Below are 19,994 nucleotides of genomic sequence, written 5' to 3'. Positions count from 1 at the left end.
TTTGGGGAAATTAACATGTTAAATTTTCTGGCGGTTATGTTAAATTGGTGCAGCATACGTTGTAAATAATCTTCACTTTGAAGGATTAGTATGTATTTGCATAAAACATAAATGAAAAAAATGTTAACATTAAGAAAACCCACATGATGCGAAATGGAGTTATTCTTTCTTTTTTGTGTTTAGCTATTTTTGTTGATATCTTGGGAAAGGGAAAGTGCCAATATAGAAATAACGTGTAAGGCCAATTATGGCATGCAGTCAAAATGAAAACAGCCACAGCAGAAAGAAAAATAATGCTTACAACGGGAGACTTGAGATCAACTGACAGAAAAACATTAAGAGACCAAATACCAAATAACCAAAAAGGAGACCTCTGTACGATATAGGATATTATTCGAAGGGGAAGACAGAGAAGCAATCACCATGTTGCACGAATCATTAGTCCGAATAAAAATGGATTCAGGATCATTATGCACTGGATCACTAGGAAGACTCCTTAAAAGATAACGCCATAGCTAGCAGTCAACGTCACAAATATGACTGTAACCATAAGGTCGAACGAGAACAGGTTAGAAGTCTAATGTGAGAAAATGAGGGAGAGGAAAAAAGATTACATGGATAAATAGAACTGCTAAAAGGACCAGAAATAAAAATAAAAAAAAAGAATAAATATTTTTAAAAAAGTAAGGTTTTTTGAATTCTAAACAGTGATAAGGGAAAGTAAATATTTAATACACACAAATCTTACCTGTTATATCTATTTTCCTTAAATTGGCTAGTCCTTTGAAAGCACCTTTATCCAGTCTAACAAACTCGTTTTGACCAATCGTTAAATCTTCTAGTCGTGTTAGATGGGCCAATTGTACCGTGGGAATGGACTGAAGTCTATTATCAGCCAAATTCAGCATTCTTAACCCTGTAAGACCCCTGAAGGCATCAGTACTGATATTGGAAAGTCCCCCACTGCTTATATCTAGCACGGAAAGTCTTCCTAGGCCACGGAAAGCGTCATCTGGTAATGTGGTGAATCCGTTGAGGCCAACGTGCAGTTCAGCTAGGCTTCCCAGAACAGAAAAAGCGTGTGTAGGTACTGAGCTTAATGAATTATCATCTAAATAAAGTACTCGTAGAGTTAACAGTCCATCGAAAGCTAAAGGATCTATTTTTGATATCCTATTTTGGCCCAAGTTAAGCTCTTCTAGCTTTGGCAGTATAGAAAACAATCCTTTGGGCAATTCTTCGAGGAAGTTTTCCCTAAGATTAAGTACAGTTAAAGATTTAAGCCCCTGGAAAGTTTTATTGTTTATTGAGGACAACTTATTTTTGTTCAAGTGTAGTTCCTGTAATTTTTCTTGGTTAACAAAGCTCCTCATTGGTATATTAACCAGATGGTTACTTGACAAATCAACATATTGCAATTCTTTATAAAACTGAAAAGCTGCGTCTATAGTCTTTATTTTATTGTTCCTCAGAACCAGTCTTTGTATTGCTGGGTTCAGTGTAATTGGTATGACGTCCAGCTTACTTCTTTCGCATTGAACTACAAAGGTATCGTCATTACACATACAACCTACTGGACAACCTAGTGCTGAGGCGGCTGAGGCGTGAGTTGTTGACATCAGAAGGATGGTGAGAAATAGGACATACATTGCAGTGAATGACATCTTGAATATCTGAAATAAATAAAAAATAATTAGTAACAAGCTGGAAGATTTAAATCATCATGATTGCATCATAATTAAAATAAAGTATACACAACGAAACTTATAATGCAATCACCATGCATTTCAAACCAATGAATATTATTTCTTTTGAAAAAACTTGTTATTGTTGGGAATAATAAAGACATTTATTTGTACGGAATAAAATGCAGAACTCACTTTAACGGTAAAAGTAATTCGTTCGTATGTCGGTGGCATTTTCTATTTAAAATTATAAAAGTTGGGTGTTACTTTAAACTAAGCCACTAATTTCCTGCAGTAATTACATTCTAAATTGTCGAAGCGGCCTAACTCGCAATCGGAAAGCTACGTTAAAAAAACATAACCAACCAGTGAAATTTTATTTAAAAAAAGAAATGCTACAAACATTCTCAGTCCATTCACTCACGGTAAAATATTGCAAAACCTCCAAATTTTAAAGAACCGCTTGCGTTTACATGAAATTCGGCTTACACATTGATAACATGTCAAGGAAAAAAAGTAATATTGTGCCGATGTGCGCTTTTGCTCTGGGGATGAGTGTCACCCCTTCTCGGGGGTGAAAAAATATACATTCAAAATAAGTCCGGAAATGAATAAACTGACTAATTCTAAGCAACTTTTGTTTTACAGCGTTTTTTCACCAAGTTAATACTTTTCGAGTTATTTGCGAGTGAAATATGTTAATTTTTCAACAAAAACCCACGTTTTTTGACAATTTTTCGCAAATAACTCAAAAAGTAAGTATTTTATCGAAAGAACATTGTTAGCAAAAATATAGCTTACAAAAAAGTGAAAAATGATGTATGCATGAGGTCTCCAGACCAAGTAGAAGTAGAGTTGCAGCTAATGAAAAATAAGTTCATGTTCGTCAAATTCCAAATCGAATATTTCAACGTGAAGTAATCATAAAATGAAGCACTTTTTTAGGAACACTCATTACAACTTTATTTTAAAGTGTTTAAAAAAACTTTATTTTTGTTTTTTTAGGAAAACTTCCAGCATCAAAAGTAAGCACGTTACGTTCAAAATAAAGTTGGTCTCCTTTTTTGGTAAAAAAATTGTGAAAATCACCCCCCAATTAGCGTCCCAAATGAAATTAATCGTTACCGCTTCATAAACTGCTTTACTCGTGTATATATTGTTTATATGATCTCTAAGTTTCATCGGTTCAAGATGCTTATTTTTTAAAGGGCTGTTTTTTGGGAGCGCTTGAACGAGTCACTAATCACGAGTGTATGCAAATTATGAACAGCCATATCTTAACCAATTTTTGTCTTACAGAAAAACAAAAATCCAAAATATTCAGAAAAGTAAATCTTCTATTTTTTACATTTTGAGATTTTTGGTATCACTAATAATATTTAAGTTATTCTAAAAAAAAAACATTTTTTTCAAAGTTAAAAATTAAACAAAATTTACTTTAAAACCAAATTTTTTCAAAACTAAGCACTATGAACCGATGACACTTACAGATCATATATAAATAATATAAGTAAAGCAACTTGTGATGCGGTCGGTAACGATTAATTTCATTTGAGATGCTAATTAAGGGGTGATTTTCCCATTTTTTTTACCAAAAAACTTGGGACCGACTTTATTTTGAGTGTAACTTGCTTACTTTTGATGTTAGAAACTTTTTTAAAAACTAAATAAAAATAAAACTTTTTTTCAACACTTTAAAAAAGTTGAAATGAATTTTCCCCAAAAATTGCTTTATTTTTGGGTTATTTCAGGTTGAAATATTCAATTTGGAATTTGACGAATTTGAAACTATTTTTCATTAGCTACAACTATGCTTCTACTGGGTCTACAGGCCTCGTGCATACACCATTTTCACTTTTTTATAGGCTATATTTTTGCTGAGAATGTTTTCTTCGATCAAATCAGTGGCGACGCGTGACTTTTTCTAAAGTGTTACCAAAACCAGATATAAAAAAATCTTATTTAAAAAAAATATTTTGAACCTCCCAAATATTTTTGTTTTCAATCCTGTGGGATAAAATTAAACAAATCACTATTCCCAAATTATATGTATGATTATGTATATGTAACAGGTATAGGTCTGGATCCCGCGTATGAAAAAAAAAGTTGATTAATAGCAAGCTGAAAATTTGTTAATAGCTTAAGGGTGTTTAGTCGGATAAACTTTGATATATGGGAACACTGGAACAGGGGCAGTTTTAATTGTGGAACAGGTTAAAAATTTGGAACGGTCAGACCACGAAAACGGCACATTTATTTTGTCCGACAGAATAGACTTAAACACTCCGAACAGAGATTAAACTCTCATGCAAAAATCAGACTGCTATTTATCACCTGTCTCATGTTCCACTCATTAAAACGCCCATTTGGTGATAAATAGCAGTCTGATTTTTGCATGAGAGTTTAATCTCTGTTCGGAGAGTTTAAGTCTGTTCTGTCGGACAAAATACATGTGCCGTTTTCGTGGTCTGACCGTTCCAAATTTTTAACCTGTCCCACAATTAAAACTGCCCCTGTTCCAGTGTTCCCATATATCAAAGTTTATCCGACTAGACACCCTTAAACTATTAACAAATTTTCAGCTTGCTATTAATCAACTTTTTTTTCATACGCGGGATCCAGACCTAGTATGTATGACAATAATAATAAACAAACTAAACATATTATTCTACCATAAAATTAACATAAAAATGAACAAGTAGGAAAAAGAAGAGATTTTGAAAACTATTGTTTATATTTTAATTCTTCCATTTTCAATAATATCATTTTTTTCTTTAAAATAATATACAGTATGTCCCTGAAGTTGTATCCATATGGAAAACATTTTTATTATTAATTTTACGAAAAAAAGTTATTCTTCATAAAATGCTCTGCATGGTCCAAAACCACTAAGATTTAACCATCAAATATGAAATTTTTTGAATAATATACGAGGTATGTCAAAAAGTTTGAATTTCACTCAAGAGTAAAGTAGCTTTATTTTTCACAATATTGAAAATTGCTATTATGAAAAGTTGTTTGGAATTAAAAACTATATTCTAATACGCAATTACATCCTCCTAATTAAAAAAAAAATTTTTTTCAAAAATTATGGATTACTAACATAATTTTCAGTATTTCAATTCTGATAACTCTTTTATTATTAATTTTACGAAAAAAAGTGATTCCTAATAAAAAGTTCTGCATGGTCTAAAACCTAAAATACAACCATCTTATATCAAATTTTATCAATTTTATACGAGGTATGTCAAAAAATATGAATTTCGCTCAAGAGTAAAATACGTTTATTTTTCACAATATCGAAAATTGTTATTATGAAAAGTTACTTAGAATTAAAAACTATGTTTCAGTATGTAATTATATTCTTCTAATTGAAATATTCTGAACTATAAAGGTATTTTACTTTTGATCTAAATTTATCTTTTTTGACATACCTCGTATAAAATTGATAAAATTTGATATAAGATGGTTGTATTATAGGTTTTAGACCATCCAGAACTTTTTATTAAGAATTACTTTTTTTCGTAAAATTAATAATAAAAGAGTTATCAGAATTGAAATACTGAAAATAATGTTAGCAATCCTGATTAAAAAAAAATTCAATTATAAGGATGTAATTGCATATTAGAATATAGTTTTTAATTCCAAACAACTTTTCATAATAGCAATTTTCAATATTGTGAAAAATAAAGCTACTTTACTCTTGAGTGAAATTCATATTTTTTGACATACCTCGTATAATATTAAAAAAATGTTTAAATGCACGAACACTGTAATCTATAATAGGTACTAAACCAACGTTACCAATCTTCAAAATGGTTACAATACTGATATGCACAGCGTGCTCGCGCGCCGTCTCTAGACCCGTCGATCCTTCAAAATTTTCAGAGCTAGTCCCGAGCGATAGCGAGGTTTATCCCGCGTACCGTTACCAGTGCTAGTATTGGTAACAGCATATGATAACGTGCCATGGATTCACATATCTCGCCAATATTTTCGTGCGTCTAGTTGGCTATTTACTGAATTAGGTACTATTAACAAGTATTTCTGTTGGTAAAAAATATAAATGGAATTATTTCGTAGTAGTCATAAAATATTTATTTGCAAGATTTGTAACTGTTACCAATGGTAACAGTGGTTACATGGACGCTTCGCCACTGGATCAAATATTTACTTTTTGAGTTATTTGCAAAAAAACCGTCTAAGAACGTGATTTTTTGTTGAACATATTCGCTCGAAAATAACTCGAAAAGTATTACCTTAGTAAAAAAGCGCTATAGAGCAAAAGTCGCTTAGAATTAGTTAGTTTATCCTTTTGCGAACTTATTTTGAACGTACATTTTTTCACCCCCGAGAAGAGGTGAAAGTCACCCCCAGGGCAAAAGCACACATTGGCTCAACATCACTTTTTTTCTTCGACATGTTATTAGCTATGTGTATGTCAAATTTCATGTCAATCCAAGCGGTTCATTAAAGTTGAAGAGGTTTTGCAATTTATTTTCCGTGAGTGAATGGACTAATAACCAACCAGTGAAATTTTATTAAAAAAAGGAATGCTACAAACATTCTTTGAGGCCAGAAAGAACGACAGAGCGTATTTGTGAAGTTTCATATTTATTTGGACGAGAACGTTTTAACGACTAATGTCCAATTAGCGAGTGCATGTTAAAAAAAGAGACTTTCGTGCTGTCAGCGGAATACTACGAAATTAAAAACTTGAAAATGTTTATATTGCTACTTAGCACGCTATACGGAACTGTTGACTGAACTTGAAAGATTTGAGTGCTCTTTGAAAAATCCACAATTCAACGCGACTAAAAATGTTTCGTGATTACTAAACCCACGAATGTCAGAAGCAAACACCCTTTTCTACCGGGTACATAATAGGCAATATATATTTATATTTTCACAACGTATTGCCAATTGCCGAGGTAAATTTTACTCGATATTAAAAAATAATATATTAAAAAATAATTTTTCGTTTTGCTCAATAATTTTATAACGCAAAAGTATTAAGTTACCCATTATACGTATTTTTCATTTAAAATTGAGTGCAACTGTTTTTTGGAAAATGATTTAAATAAAACTGCTGGAAAACATAATAGACCCGGATCACGCGTACCAAAAAAAGTTGATTAATAGCAAGCTGAAAATTTGTTAATAGCTTGGTGTCTAGTCGGACAAACTTTGATGAGTTATCAGGCATCAAATGCCTTCAATAATGCCTATTATCCTTCAAGTAATACTCTAAGGGCCGGTTGTTCGAACGCTAATCAACAATGATCATTATTAAATATTTAATTAATGTCACCAAAACTGTCAATGTCAACTTTGTTTGGGTTGCTGAAAACATAATTAATAACAATGATGAGATTTATTATTAATTATGTTAATAATTATTGTTATTTTAATTGATTATAGTCTCAGAATTGTAATTAATTATGTTTTAACAATTGACATTGACAGTAATTAATTATTTGATAATGATCATTGTTGATTAGCGTTCGAACAACCGGCCCTTAGGGCCGGTTGTTCGAACGCTAATCAAAACTGATCATTATCAAATATTTAATTACAATTATATTTGATTAAGCATACTTCTGACAGATGTCGCATTTTGAGGTTATGTTGACTGATTTATTTTATTATTTTGGTTTTAATTTAAAATAAAACATAACTAAACTCTTTCTGATGTTAATTTCTTGTTTTTTACTTACAAATCAATAATAATAATAAGCAATTTTTAATAATTTAAGAGCTGCGGCTATATTTTAATTACTGTTTTACCTACAATCAATAACTGGTTAGTGTTTTACATGTATTTTTCATGTCGCGATTTGATTCCCATCAAGAAAATTGATTACAATAAATGATTGATAATAATCAACTTCTTGATTAGCGTTCGAACAACCGGCCCTTAGATTTGTCCGCATATGTACACATTACATACAATTTTCTTTTCCTAGACGTCTATACGTATAAGGCCTTTTCCCATTATTTGTCTAATTGTACTGATATCATATAGGTCTGGATCCCGCGTATGAAAAATAAGTTGATTAATAGCAAGCTGAAAATTTGTTAATAGCTTAAGGGTGTCTAGTCGGACAAACTTTGATATATGGGAACACTGGAACAGAGGAAGTTTTAATTGTGGAACAGTTTAAAGTTGTGTAATGTCAGCTACGAAAACGTTCCATGTATTTTGTCGGACAGAAATTCCATTTGATTTGCTGCCATTTCATTAAACTCTCATGCGAAAATCAGATTGGTGTTTATCAAAAAACCAACTGGGCATTTTAATGAGTGGAACACGAAGAACATGTCAAATTACAGGAATCCTGTCGGTTAGAATAGCAGTCTGATTTTTGCATGAGAGTTTAATGAAAACCTAACAAATCAATTGGATGTTCTGTCCGATAAAATACATGGGACGTTTTCGTAATCTGACGTTCCAAATTTTTAAACTGTTCCACGATTAAAACTTCCCCTGTTCCAGTGTTCCCATACATCAAAATTTGTCCGACTAAACACCGTTAAGCTATTAACAAATTTTCAGCTTGCTATTAATCTCGCATGGGAAAACTATGCATTTTTCGAGGATAACTTGTTGAAACTAAATTAAAGTATTTAAAAATATGTATCTCCAGAAACAAAAAAATCTCTAGCTAAATTCCCTAGTCCCTATTTTTTTCAACAAAAAGTAATCGTAAACGACCCCTAATCACCACCCTAATTAAAATTTGTCATTGACCTGATTTGGTTTTCTTGATTTATGTATTGTTAATAAGTTCTAGAAGTTTTATCGGCTTAGAATGATTGGTTTTTAAGAAAATGGAGTTAAAAACGAATAACGAGTTTTAAATAGATCAACATTTTTCACGGCACGAGCATGGGAGGAGAGGCAGCATCGAATGGCCTCCTCAGTTACCAGTTTTATCTCCCCTTGATTTTTGTGTGGGGGCACCTAAAACGTGAAAGAGCGAATTTAAAACTAAAGACTAATGTATAGGAAATTGTAAGGGATTTAAAACGATATTATTTGACCCATTACAAAAGCTTGTAATGGTTCAAATAAGATATCGTTACATTTACATTATTGTATTTTTTACAGATATCGATATTTGAGCCATTACAAAATAATGTGGTGATTCTTATCCTGGCCTAGGACTTAGGAGTGAAAGTAACATAATCAAAATACCGGAAAATGTGTCCCACTTTAATCAATAATTGACCTGTCACCCTGTACCTATACGTATTTGATAGGTTTAACCATAAGTAAAGTAGGTCTGCTGTGTTGTATGTTTAGAACAAAATATTTAATTAGCTACAACAAACTGACATAATTTAACGAAAAAAAGGATCTTAATATCTTCTACGATCTATTTCTGGCGTATAAAAAAGCTATTCCTGACTTTCAACATACTCGTTTATTACCACTCTAAAAAATTTATGATAGACATATTCTAGTTTTATTTATTACACTAGTTGTAGAAATATTTTGAAAGTCCTGTGATGAGCTGTACATACCATTAACCTCCATTCCGTTACATAATTTTATTATATCATACAAGAGTGGTCTCGAATGCCGACCCAAATTTTCCATCACAAATACCTGAACACATAATCCAATTAAAATAGTCCTTTTGTTGGCCAGAAATTTAACATTACAGTTTTAAACGGTTTTACGTAAAATGTCTTATAACAATGGCGTCTACATCCATTTTAAGCCAAATTTTCACGATCAATATTATTGATGCAATATTTTTTCAGTGATATTATTGTTTCAATGTATTCCTAATGCTCGGTATAAACGACAACGATTTATCGTAGCGATGTGACTGTGCAGTTCGTTGGTGCAATTTATCGAACGTTCATTGAGTGTTATGGTAAATATTACGGCATCAAGACATTACTCAAAAGCGGTTGGAATGCTTGAAGAAGATGCCACCTAACAATATTTGGATAGAAATAGATACAGAAACTGAAATTCTCCAAATAGATCAAAAATTTTGACAGTATGAGATTGGGAGGAGAGGCAGCCTCGAAGGCAGAATCGACACGTCTCTAAAATTTGCATCGATCATCAGTCCTCTGTCGAAGCTCAGACTATAAACATGCAATCTCATGGCTTCGCAATATAATGACTTCTCAAAATAAAGGCATAGGTACTCTCACATAAAGGATGTAGCGGGATCATCATCATCAGTGGCGTTACAGCTCTTTATGAGCCAAAGCCTTCTTCAGAACAATCCTCCATTCGCCCATGTCTCTGGCAAGTCTTCTCCATGCTCTAATTCCAATAGATTTTAAATCAGTTTCTATGTTGTCGTGCTACCTTAATTAATTGTACAACGCCAGGTTCTCCAAAATTTCTATACAACTCAAAGTTGTAACGCCTGCGCCACAAACCTTGTTTTTTATGCCACCATATATTCGTCTTAAAATTTTTCGCTCAAAACGTTTGAGCAGTTCTTGGTCATTCTGAGTAAGTGACCAAGTTTCTGAGCCATATGTTAGCACTGGTCTTATTAGTGTTTTGTAGACAGTCAATTTAATTTTTCTAGGTATTTTTGAGGCCATCTGTTTTCTTAAGCCATAGTAGCACTTATTGGCGAGCACTATTCTTCTTTTAATTTCTTCAATGACATTGTTATCTTTAGTTAGCAGCGAGCCTAAGTATATGAAGATGTCGACACCTTCCAGTTCTAGGTCGTCAATCATTCTTGTAGGTGTCGGGTTGCTTGACCTATTGTAACACATATATTTGGTCTTTTGAACATTTATATTTAGCCCCATTCTCTGTGCAGATGCTCTTAACGACCGAAATGTTTCAGTCAGAGATTCTTTAGATCTACCTATGATGTCTATGTCATCTGCGTATCCGACAATTTGTACGGGATAAGATGGTCCAAACTGCCTCCACAACGATCAGCCCCGCGACTTGTGATTTTGATAAAGCATATAAAAACATGCCTTCGTGCAACTTTTTAGCTTCACAAAGGCCATACCAACAACCTTGTGAATAGAGAAAAGTACCTTTTTTCGACCTTTTGTTTGTGAGCGCTATTTTGCTTTAAAAAATCTGGAAAAATTCAAGTAGATGTATCTGTTGAATACAAAACGGCCTGATTTTTTCAGATTTTTAAATTGCAAATTGGGCCTAGGAAAAACATTGAAACTTTCAATATTTTTTTAGGTTATGTTAAGAATTTTTGGCTAACTTTTAAATAGTAATTTCTTGTGTATTGTTTTTTCGTTCTTTGGAATGGCAGAGGCACAATTTTTAATTTATGAGCGGAAAGGAAGAGAAATTGAAAAAAAAATTGTTTCTTACCAAACTAGACATATTTTACCAAAAAATATTAAACACCTAGGAATAGTTTCGAAAAATTTATATAAAAAAATATGTGCTGAAACATTGCTTGTACTGCTCAAAAGCATAAATCATTTTCTGTTAATCTGTATTCGTGTTTGGGATATCTTTTAAGTTTCGTTTTATATTCCTTTTTATATAGGTAGGTAGGTACTATGTATTTTTGACTTATTATTTTTTTAAAGTACTTAAATAGATCAATCAATCAAAATCAAAAGACTTTAGAACGAACTGATTCATTGCCCCAACTTCCGTCTACACAATACGATAAAACTGTGCAGCCGAGATCGACAACGATTTATTGAATAAATTTTGTTCCTGCCTAGCAAGCTGAAAATTTGTTAATAGCTTAACGGTGTCTAGTCGGACAAAATTTGATGTATGGGAACACTGACACAGGGGAAGTTTTAATTGTGGAACAGGTTAAAAATTTGGAACGTCAGACTACGAAAACGTCACATGTATTTTGTCGGACAGAACTTCCAATTGATTTGTTACTCTCTCATTAAACTCTCATGCAAAAGTCAGACTGGTATTTATCACCAACTGGGCATTTTAATAAGTCCGACACATGGAACATGTCAAATGGCAGGAATTATGTTGGTGATAGGTAGCAGTCTGATTTTTGCATGAGAGTTTAATGAAAGAGTAACAACTCAATTGGAAGTTCTTTCCGACAAAATAAATGGGACGTTTTCGTAGTCTGACGTTCCAAATTTTTAAATTGTCCCACAATTAAAACTTCCCCTGTCCCAGTGTTCCCGTACATCAAAATTTGTCCGACTAGACACCGTTAAGCTATTAACAAATTTTCAGCTTGCTATTAATCAACTTTTTTTTGGTACGCAGGATCCAGGCCTACTACCGATCGTTTCCAGCAACCAAAAATCTGCGTCGATTTGCGTCCACACGTTCGATAAAATTGCACCAACGAACTGCACACTCACATCGCTACGATAAATCGTTGTCGCGTATACCGGCCAGTGCACGTTCAATACGGGGTGATTGATTAGTGGGATAAAGCTCCATAGATCCGTTATAGTTAGTGTCTTCTTCTTCTTAAGGTGCCTATCAGTTCCGGATGTTGGCGATCAGCATGGCTATCCTAACTTTGCTTGCTGCTATTCTGAATAGTCCGGTTGTCGATGTATTAAACCACTTTCTCAGGTTTTGAAGCCAAGATATTCTTCTTCTCCCAGGTCCTCTCTTTCCAAATACCTTGCCTTGAAGAATGAGTTGCAACAAGCCATATCTCTGTTCATTCCTCATAACATGGTCAAGATATTCTAGTTTGCGCTTTTTGATTGTGTTAATAATCTCGCATTCCTTGCCTATTCTACGTAGAACCTCAACATTAGTCACACGATCCACCCACGAAATTCTCAAAATGCGCCTGTAACACCACATCTCGAATGCCTCGAGTTTTCTCAAAGAAGCCTCGGAAAGTGTCCAGGCCTCTACTCCGTATAATAACGTAGAAAATACATAGCATCTGATGATAGAGATTTTGGTAGCAAGAGGTAAATCGTGGCTTCTGAACGCTGATCTCGCTTTTCCTATGCGTTGTTTTATTTCACTTGAGTGGTCCCACTGGTTGTTTATGTTGGTACCAAGGTATGTGTAGCTGTCGACCCTGTCAATTAGTTGTTGGTTAACCAAAAGCTGTGAATTTAATATTTCGCGCTTACTGACTGCCATGTACTTTGTTTTTTTCGTATTGAGATCAAGTCCGTATTCTCTACTTATATCTGATATGCGCGACATTATTCTTTGCAAACCATCTAGCTAGACTGTCTGCAAAAACTACAGCGTCGTCGGCATATCTAATGTTGTTCAGACGCACTCCATTGACTAATACGCCTTCCTGTAGTTCTCCCAGCGCTTGCTCGAAGGTACATTCAGAGTATATATTAAACAGCACCGGGGATAGGATGCATCCTTGCCTCAGTCCTCTATCTATGGAGACTGCCTCTGTCAATTGGTCATCCACTTTAATATTGGCAGTTTGGTTGTAATACAAATTATATATGATTCTCAAGTCTCTATCATCTACTCCCGCTTCTTTCAAGATGTTTATGAGTTTATCATGTTTTACTCTATCAAACGCCTTTTTGTAGTCGATAAAACAAATATACACGTCACAGTCAACATCCCTTCATCTTTGCATAAGCACTTGGACAGCGAATAGAGCCTCTCGGGTGCCTAAGGCATCGCGGAATCCAAACTGCGTCCATGATACCTGTTCTTCGCATTTTTTATATATTCTGCCGTGTATCACTTTCAGAAACATTTTGAGTAAGTGGCTCATTAGGCTAATTGTTCTGTAGTCTTCACATGTTTTGGCGTTTACTTTTTTGGGTAAGTTACGAAGGTCGACTTTAACCAGCTTTGGGGTATTTTTCCAGTTACGTATATTTTGTTGAATACAGTTGATATCCATTTTATTTTTTTAGTTAGTGTGACCAACTCCAATTCACGTACATCCGAGACAAGGCTGAAAAAAATACCTGAAATCCGGGACTTTTCAATGAAAATCGGGCCATTTTTTTTTTTCAGAAGACGATAATTAAAATAGAGAAACCAAAAAAACTATATCGTTTTAGTTTTCGTAGAACTATAATAAGTACCACGATATAAAATGCATGAGTTTTGGATGTGGTATTAGTATTACACTCTAATTCCACCAATTCAATTTGATGTGAATTCTTAGAAGAATAACGTATTCAAAATTTCAAAATAGAATTTTACCAAAACGTTGAAAATTCGGATAGCCCGGAAGCCTTGTCCGGGATGCCGGGACACGATTTCGTAATTCGGGCCATATCCCGGATTTTTCAGACTAGTTAGTCACACGAGTTATAGTAATAGATAGCGATAAAAGTTAATAACAAAAATTGTAGCCAACTTTAAGCTTCGCATTCCAAAATTAGTTAGAATGTTAGAGGCTGTTCGTTAACATAGTGGCAGACCAAACTTATATTTTTTAAATGGAACACTCTGTATTTTATTTTATATTCGAAATCTTCTTAACTTCTCCATTACAAAAATATAAAGGTTTGGTATGTTATAAGGGTATTTACAAAGTTATAACCAATTTTAAATGAAAATCGTAACAAGTTCAACTCACTGTATAAATAAAAATAAGCACAACGGCAATGGTTTATTGATGCCAAATTTTTTTATTTATTGTCAAAATTTTTATAAATAATTGATATTGCTAATTTTCTTTATATTGAATACAGGGTGAGTCAAAACGCAAGTACATTATTTTCTCAGTAATTTTAAATGGAATACCCTGTATTTTATATCACTATCGAAAAGTACCATTACCGTACTTTAATTTGTATACAACATTCCCTATGTCTAAATTTATTAGTTTTCGGGATATTTTCATTTTTCGATGGACCAGTAGCGTGGTCACCCAGATTACCAGAATTTAATAAACTGGACCGATTTTTTGGGATTACTTTAAGAATGAAGGTTATAAAATGCCTCCAACAACAAGAGATGAGATCAAAATAGAATACAAAGTATATTTCGAAGTGTTAATTTACAAATGCTCCGTAGCTCATTCAATGACCGTTTTTAGGCATGCATAAATGTGTTAGGAGGTCATTTTGAACAACTTATGTAACTAAATATTTAAAATACTTTATTTAAAGTAGCTTTTAATTTTTTCAAAAATGTTTTATGTTGTGTTCATGTTATCTTTGTAAAATTTTTTACTGATAAATTATGTTTCGTTATTTATTTGTTACATTGACACATTTACATACAAAAGTAGTTTTTAATTGTTTTCACAAAATGTTGTATTTTGTGTTTGTGTTTTTTTTTGTAAAATTTGTAACTAATAAATTATTTTTCTTTGTTTATTTGTTACACTTACATACAAAAATAGTTTTTAATTGTTTCAGAAATGTTGTATGTTGTGGTTGTTTTTGTAAAATTTATTACTAATAAATTGTATATCTTTCTTTATTTGCTACATTGTTACATTTATTACCAGATTTATAATGAGTAATCGTAAATTGCCAGTTTTAGACAATTCAGTCATGGCTTACTAAAAATTTGGAAAGATTTAGACCAGTAATTAATAATTTGCTGTGAAAAACTCTCACTTTGCTCTCGAAAACTAATAAATTTAGACATAGGGAATGTTATATAAAAATTAAAGTACGGTAATGGTACTTTTCGATAGTGATATACAATACAGGGTGTTCCATTTAAAATTACTGAGAAAATAATGTATGTACTTCCGTTTTGACTCACCCTGTATTCAATATAAAGAAAATTAGCAATATCAATAATTTATGAAAATTTTGACTATAAATAAAAAAATATGGCATCAATAATCCATTGCGTTTGTGCTTATTTTTATTTATACATACAGTGAGTTGAACTTGTTACGATTTTCATATAAAATTGGTTGTAACTGTAATATTCTAATTAATTTTGAAATCTCAAAGTTGGCTACAATTTTTGTTATTAACTTTTATTGCTATCTATTACTAAAACGGATCTACGGAGCTTTACCCTACAAATCAATCACCCTGTATATTAATTAATATCGATATTGCTTCAATAAAATTGACCGTCTAAAGGTGGTTTTAAGCCACCTTTTAATATTATTGAGGCAAGATTTTTTCAATGATGTTCTTGTTTCAATGTATTCCTTACACGTTCAATATATTGATCAATATCGATATTGCTTCAATAATATTGACGGTGTAAAGGTGGCTTATAGTGAAAGAGAATCGCAATAATACGGCTTTGAACTGCCTACATGGAATTTCAGTCAGGTAGATAGAGAACCAACCGATCAAGTGCATGTGGCAGTTCTTTATTATTCAATGTCAAGTTCCCAGCGTTATGTGAACGATTCGCAATAGCATCGACCGGATAAAAAACATCAAGAAATAAAATTATACGAGTAGTATTATGAGTGAAGGTGATCATAATAAATATAATTGCGTAATATGTCGCTTACCATTAATAGCACGACAGATTCATACACTAAAAAATAGTGTTTCCTTCAACCATCTTTCGGAGTAGGACATATTATAGGGTAGTGCAATTAGAACGAAAACATGCATTGTTTCAGAAAAATTCAAACAAGCTTATATTTTTCTAAAACTTTTTTTTAGTTTATATATATGTTAAAGTAAAAAGTTCTACTCGCAGATTTGGGGCTAATTGTTTATTAATTGTTTAAACAATAACAATTGTAATGTATAAATAATTTTTAAAATATCATTGAATTGATCATTTTACTTTGATCAAATATTTTTCTATTTTGTTTTTGATTATGCTGAATCCGAATATGGCACTACAATTTAAAAATTCTTAAACAGAAGCTCTTATACAGTATGTCTGCGTAGCTAGGAACCACATGCGAAACTTTTTTATTATCAATTTTACGAAAAAAAAGTTAATCTTCATAAAATGCTCTGGATAGTCAAAAATTTAAAACTAAACCGTCACATATCAAATTTTATCAATTTTATACGAGTTATGTAATTTACGTATTTGTTTTATGTAATTTTCTTAATCACAATTTTCGATATTGTGAAATAAATATAAAGGTACCTAACTCTTGAGTGAAATTCATATTTTTTGACATACCTCGTATAAAATTAATAAAATTTGACATTTGATGATTGCATCTTAGATTATATACGATGCAGAGTATTTTATAAAGAATAACTTTTTTTTTTGTAAAACTGATAATAAAAAAGTTATCAATAGGTCTCAAGTTACGCAGACATACTGTATAAGAGCAAAAAAAAATTTTTTATTGAACATTTATTATTGTTGCTAATTATTAAATGTATTTTATGTAAGTTTTAAGTTTTGATCACTTTGTATAAACATTTTTTTAACTGGTAATTTTCGGATTTTGTATTACTTTTGTTATCTTTCTTAATTTTCTTAAAATGAAATAGTTTATTTCGTTTCTAAAGTAAAATAATTTAGTGTATTTTAAAAACTACATTATAAGCTTTAAAAAAGGAACCTACAGAACTGTAATAAATCTGTTCAAACTTGAGTAATACCGTCTTAAAATGGTGGTAATTTTGTAAAACTGCGAAGTTTTCAAAAATTACATTTTTTGAAACGTCGTATCATTTGAATTAAATTTTTGAGATTTTTTTTAGAGAAACATCGTTTAGTAAGATGTCTGAAAGGTAAGCTGTGCAAAATTAAGACTTTTATAAGAAAAATTGTATGAGTTACACTTTTTTAAATCATTTTTAAACCAAATTCATGTAAGTCTCATTTTCCGCCCACACCGTACTTATGCCCATACATTTTATTTCTTTTTATTACAACCATAAGATAGCTAAATCATTCTTCTTTCATGAGCAATTTATAAAATTTCATTTGATCCATTAGTTAAAGAATTACATTAAAATAACTCAACCGTGCACTTCGCCGTACGCTAGGTTACAGTGCGCCAATGTTTGTGAGAAGGGTGACTTTAGAGTTATAAATAAAAAATTATAGAAGCTACAGATTTAATTTTAGAAAAATCTTTATACAAAGTTTTTTTTTGTAAAATTTTCTGAATTTTTCAACGGTCAAGGCAGTTTTTTTCTACAATTTATATTTTCGGAGTTATTTAAAAAAACATCTAATTTCGCAGTTCATTTGTTAAATGAAAAATGAATAAAAAAATGAATAATAAAAAATGAAGCACCCACTTCTCGAGTAGAACTTTTTGCTATGTTGCTCTTAGTTAATGGTCTATCTCAGGAATGGGCAAACTTTTTTTAGTAAGGGCCACAAAATATTTTGATCTATTACCGAGGGCCGCAATAATATTTGTTACCTTAACATGTTCCAATTTTTTACTTTTTACTAATTTTGTTTAGGGGGGGGGGCATGGTTTGAAATCAACATTTCAAGCACCTTTTCTTGATGGTAGAATTATTTTATTTTCAAATTAAATAAACATATTCAGTACAATTCAAAGATTATTCAAAAACAATTTAAGACCAAATATTGAAAAATAAGCCAATGGTGGCAAATTTTTACAGGCAGCTCAAAAAAAATGGATTTTGCAGTAGAATTCGTCAATGGATCATATGAAACAAAAAATTCAAAAATATTTTTTTAGCTTATGAGTTTCTCGAGGTAACGCTGTTAAGTTTTTTAGTTTTAACGATTTTTGAGTTTTTGATATCACTCAAAATGCAAATCAAAATAACGAAATTTTTGTAAAAAAGGTGAAAATCAACATATTTATTATTGTTAACCAAAACATATCTCGACAGAGTTACCTCACGAAATGTCTAAAGAAAGTATATGAAAAATTTCAGGTAGATCTGTCAAGTATGTAGTTTTTGAGTTACAATGTCCACCGCCTTTGAAAAAAGCAGTTTTGAGAAAGACGCCTTTGGTTTGACAACTTTTATTTAAATTTGTTTTTTGTCTGTCAAATCGTAAAGTGGTGCACTCGAATATGTTTTTGAATCGCAGAGTAATTTACAAAAGAGACGGGAACAGCTGTTGAACGTTTCTCACTAAGCTCAAGCTACTGCAAAGCGAGTCGAAGGTAGGGATATTAAACATGCTTTACTTACGGTAATTTTACTCCGGACAAGCTGAAAATTTTAGAGAGTATTCTTTATTTATTTTTTTTTATTTATTTATTTACTTATGTAACTTTCATTTAAAATAAAGTTTAAAATAAATATAATTATGTACTTTCATTTAAAATAATAAAAAATTCAAAAATTTCAAATTTTTTAAGTCATACCCCTCTCCCCTAAACAGCATTCGCACTTAATTAACCATAGTATTTCCCTAAAATATATGTGTATCTATATATTTATTTATTTTTATTTTATCTATGAACCTATTTATTTTTTCCCTAATATTGTTCTGAAGCTATTTCCTTGTGGCATCTTATGAGATTTACTATTTTATTTGGGAATAAGCCACAATTTAAGTTTGAAATTAAAATAATGAATATGGGTTGCATAATATGTGAGTCCATACTATTGTAGTAAAGAAAAAGATAGACGTTCTCGCAAACAAATTTTATTTTACAACTGACGACCGCGACCGGTTGAAATTAAATTTATTTGACGTTTCGATTTCCACTATGGAAATCGTTATAAAAATACAAAACATTAATAAATTAAGCATTTAGTTAATTAGTTTAATTTATTAATGTTTTGTATTTTGATAACGATTTCGGAAGTGGAAATGGAAACGTCAAATAAATTTAATTTCAAACTTAAATTGTGGTTTATCCCCAAATAAAATAGTAAATTCTATTTTCACATTGCTATTAGTTACTTAAATATTTGAAAGGAAATTCCGTGCTTAAATAGATGCAAACATGCATCATACGCAATATGCAACCCGCGTCATTTAAATCAAAATAAACAAAGTTATAAATTTGAAAAATCTTGGATTCCCTTCATTGTTTTTGTTTTCTTTGAAAGAATTAAATAATATAAAAATATGCACGATGATTTAATCCTGTTGAACGAATAATTAACAATATAGCCTAATAAAATAAAAAAAAAGTCAATATGTAAATTCGTACAGGTTAAAACAAATTTTATATCAAAGTTTAGGTGGGTACAAAAGATATTTTCAAGAAAGTATCCAAATCATACAAGGGGATCATTGTTTAAATAATTAAAAAGGGGTCATTTTTGCAAAAAAATTACTTTTTTAACTGCTGAGGTCATTCAATTACTAATGAAGGTCTATAGGACTTTTTTCTGCAAAGTTTAAGGGTAAATTTTTCACATAAGACTTACTAAATTAAGTTTGACCCCCTATTTATTTAAATAATTATACATAAAACTTTAAAAACAAATTATTTTTAGCGTTTTAAATAAGCAATATAAAATATCTTATTTTACAGAATAAGTTGCGCTATGTTACCAGTATTAAGGAAAAAAAATTGGTCGAAAAAT

At 31.5% G+C, this 19,994-nt stretch overlaps 1 protein-coding gene across 1 annotated transcript in view; it reads right to left on the bottom strand.

Moving 5' to 3' along the window:
* LOC114326289 (leucine-rich repeat and immunoglobulin-like domain-containing nogo receptor-interacting protein 2) overlaps positions 1-19,994 on the bottom strand; it is a 502,239-nt gene that overhangs the window by 17,511 nt on the left and 464,734 nt on the right. Inside the window, exon 4 of the mRNA XM_028274595.2 lies at positions 749-1,673. Coding sequence (XP_028130396.1) covers positions 749-1,673 — 925 coding nt within the window. The remainder of the gene's footprint in view (positions 1-748; positions 1,674-19,994) is intronic.

This window comes from Diabrotica virgifera, chromosome 4 (assembly GCF_917563875.1).
Source record: "Diabrotica virgifera virgifera chromosome 4, PGI_DIABVI_V3a".
Classification (NCBI taxonomy): Eukaryota; Metazoa; Arthropoda; class Insecta; order Coleoptera; family Chrysomelidae; genus Diabrotica; species Diabrotica virgifera.
This window is presented reverse-complemented; position numbering and strand designations above follow the sequence as displayed.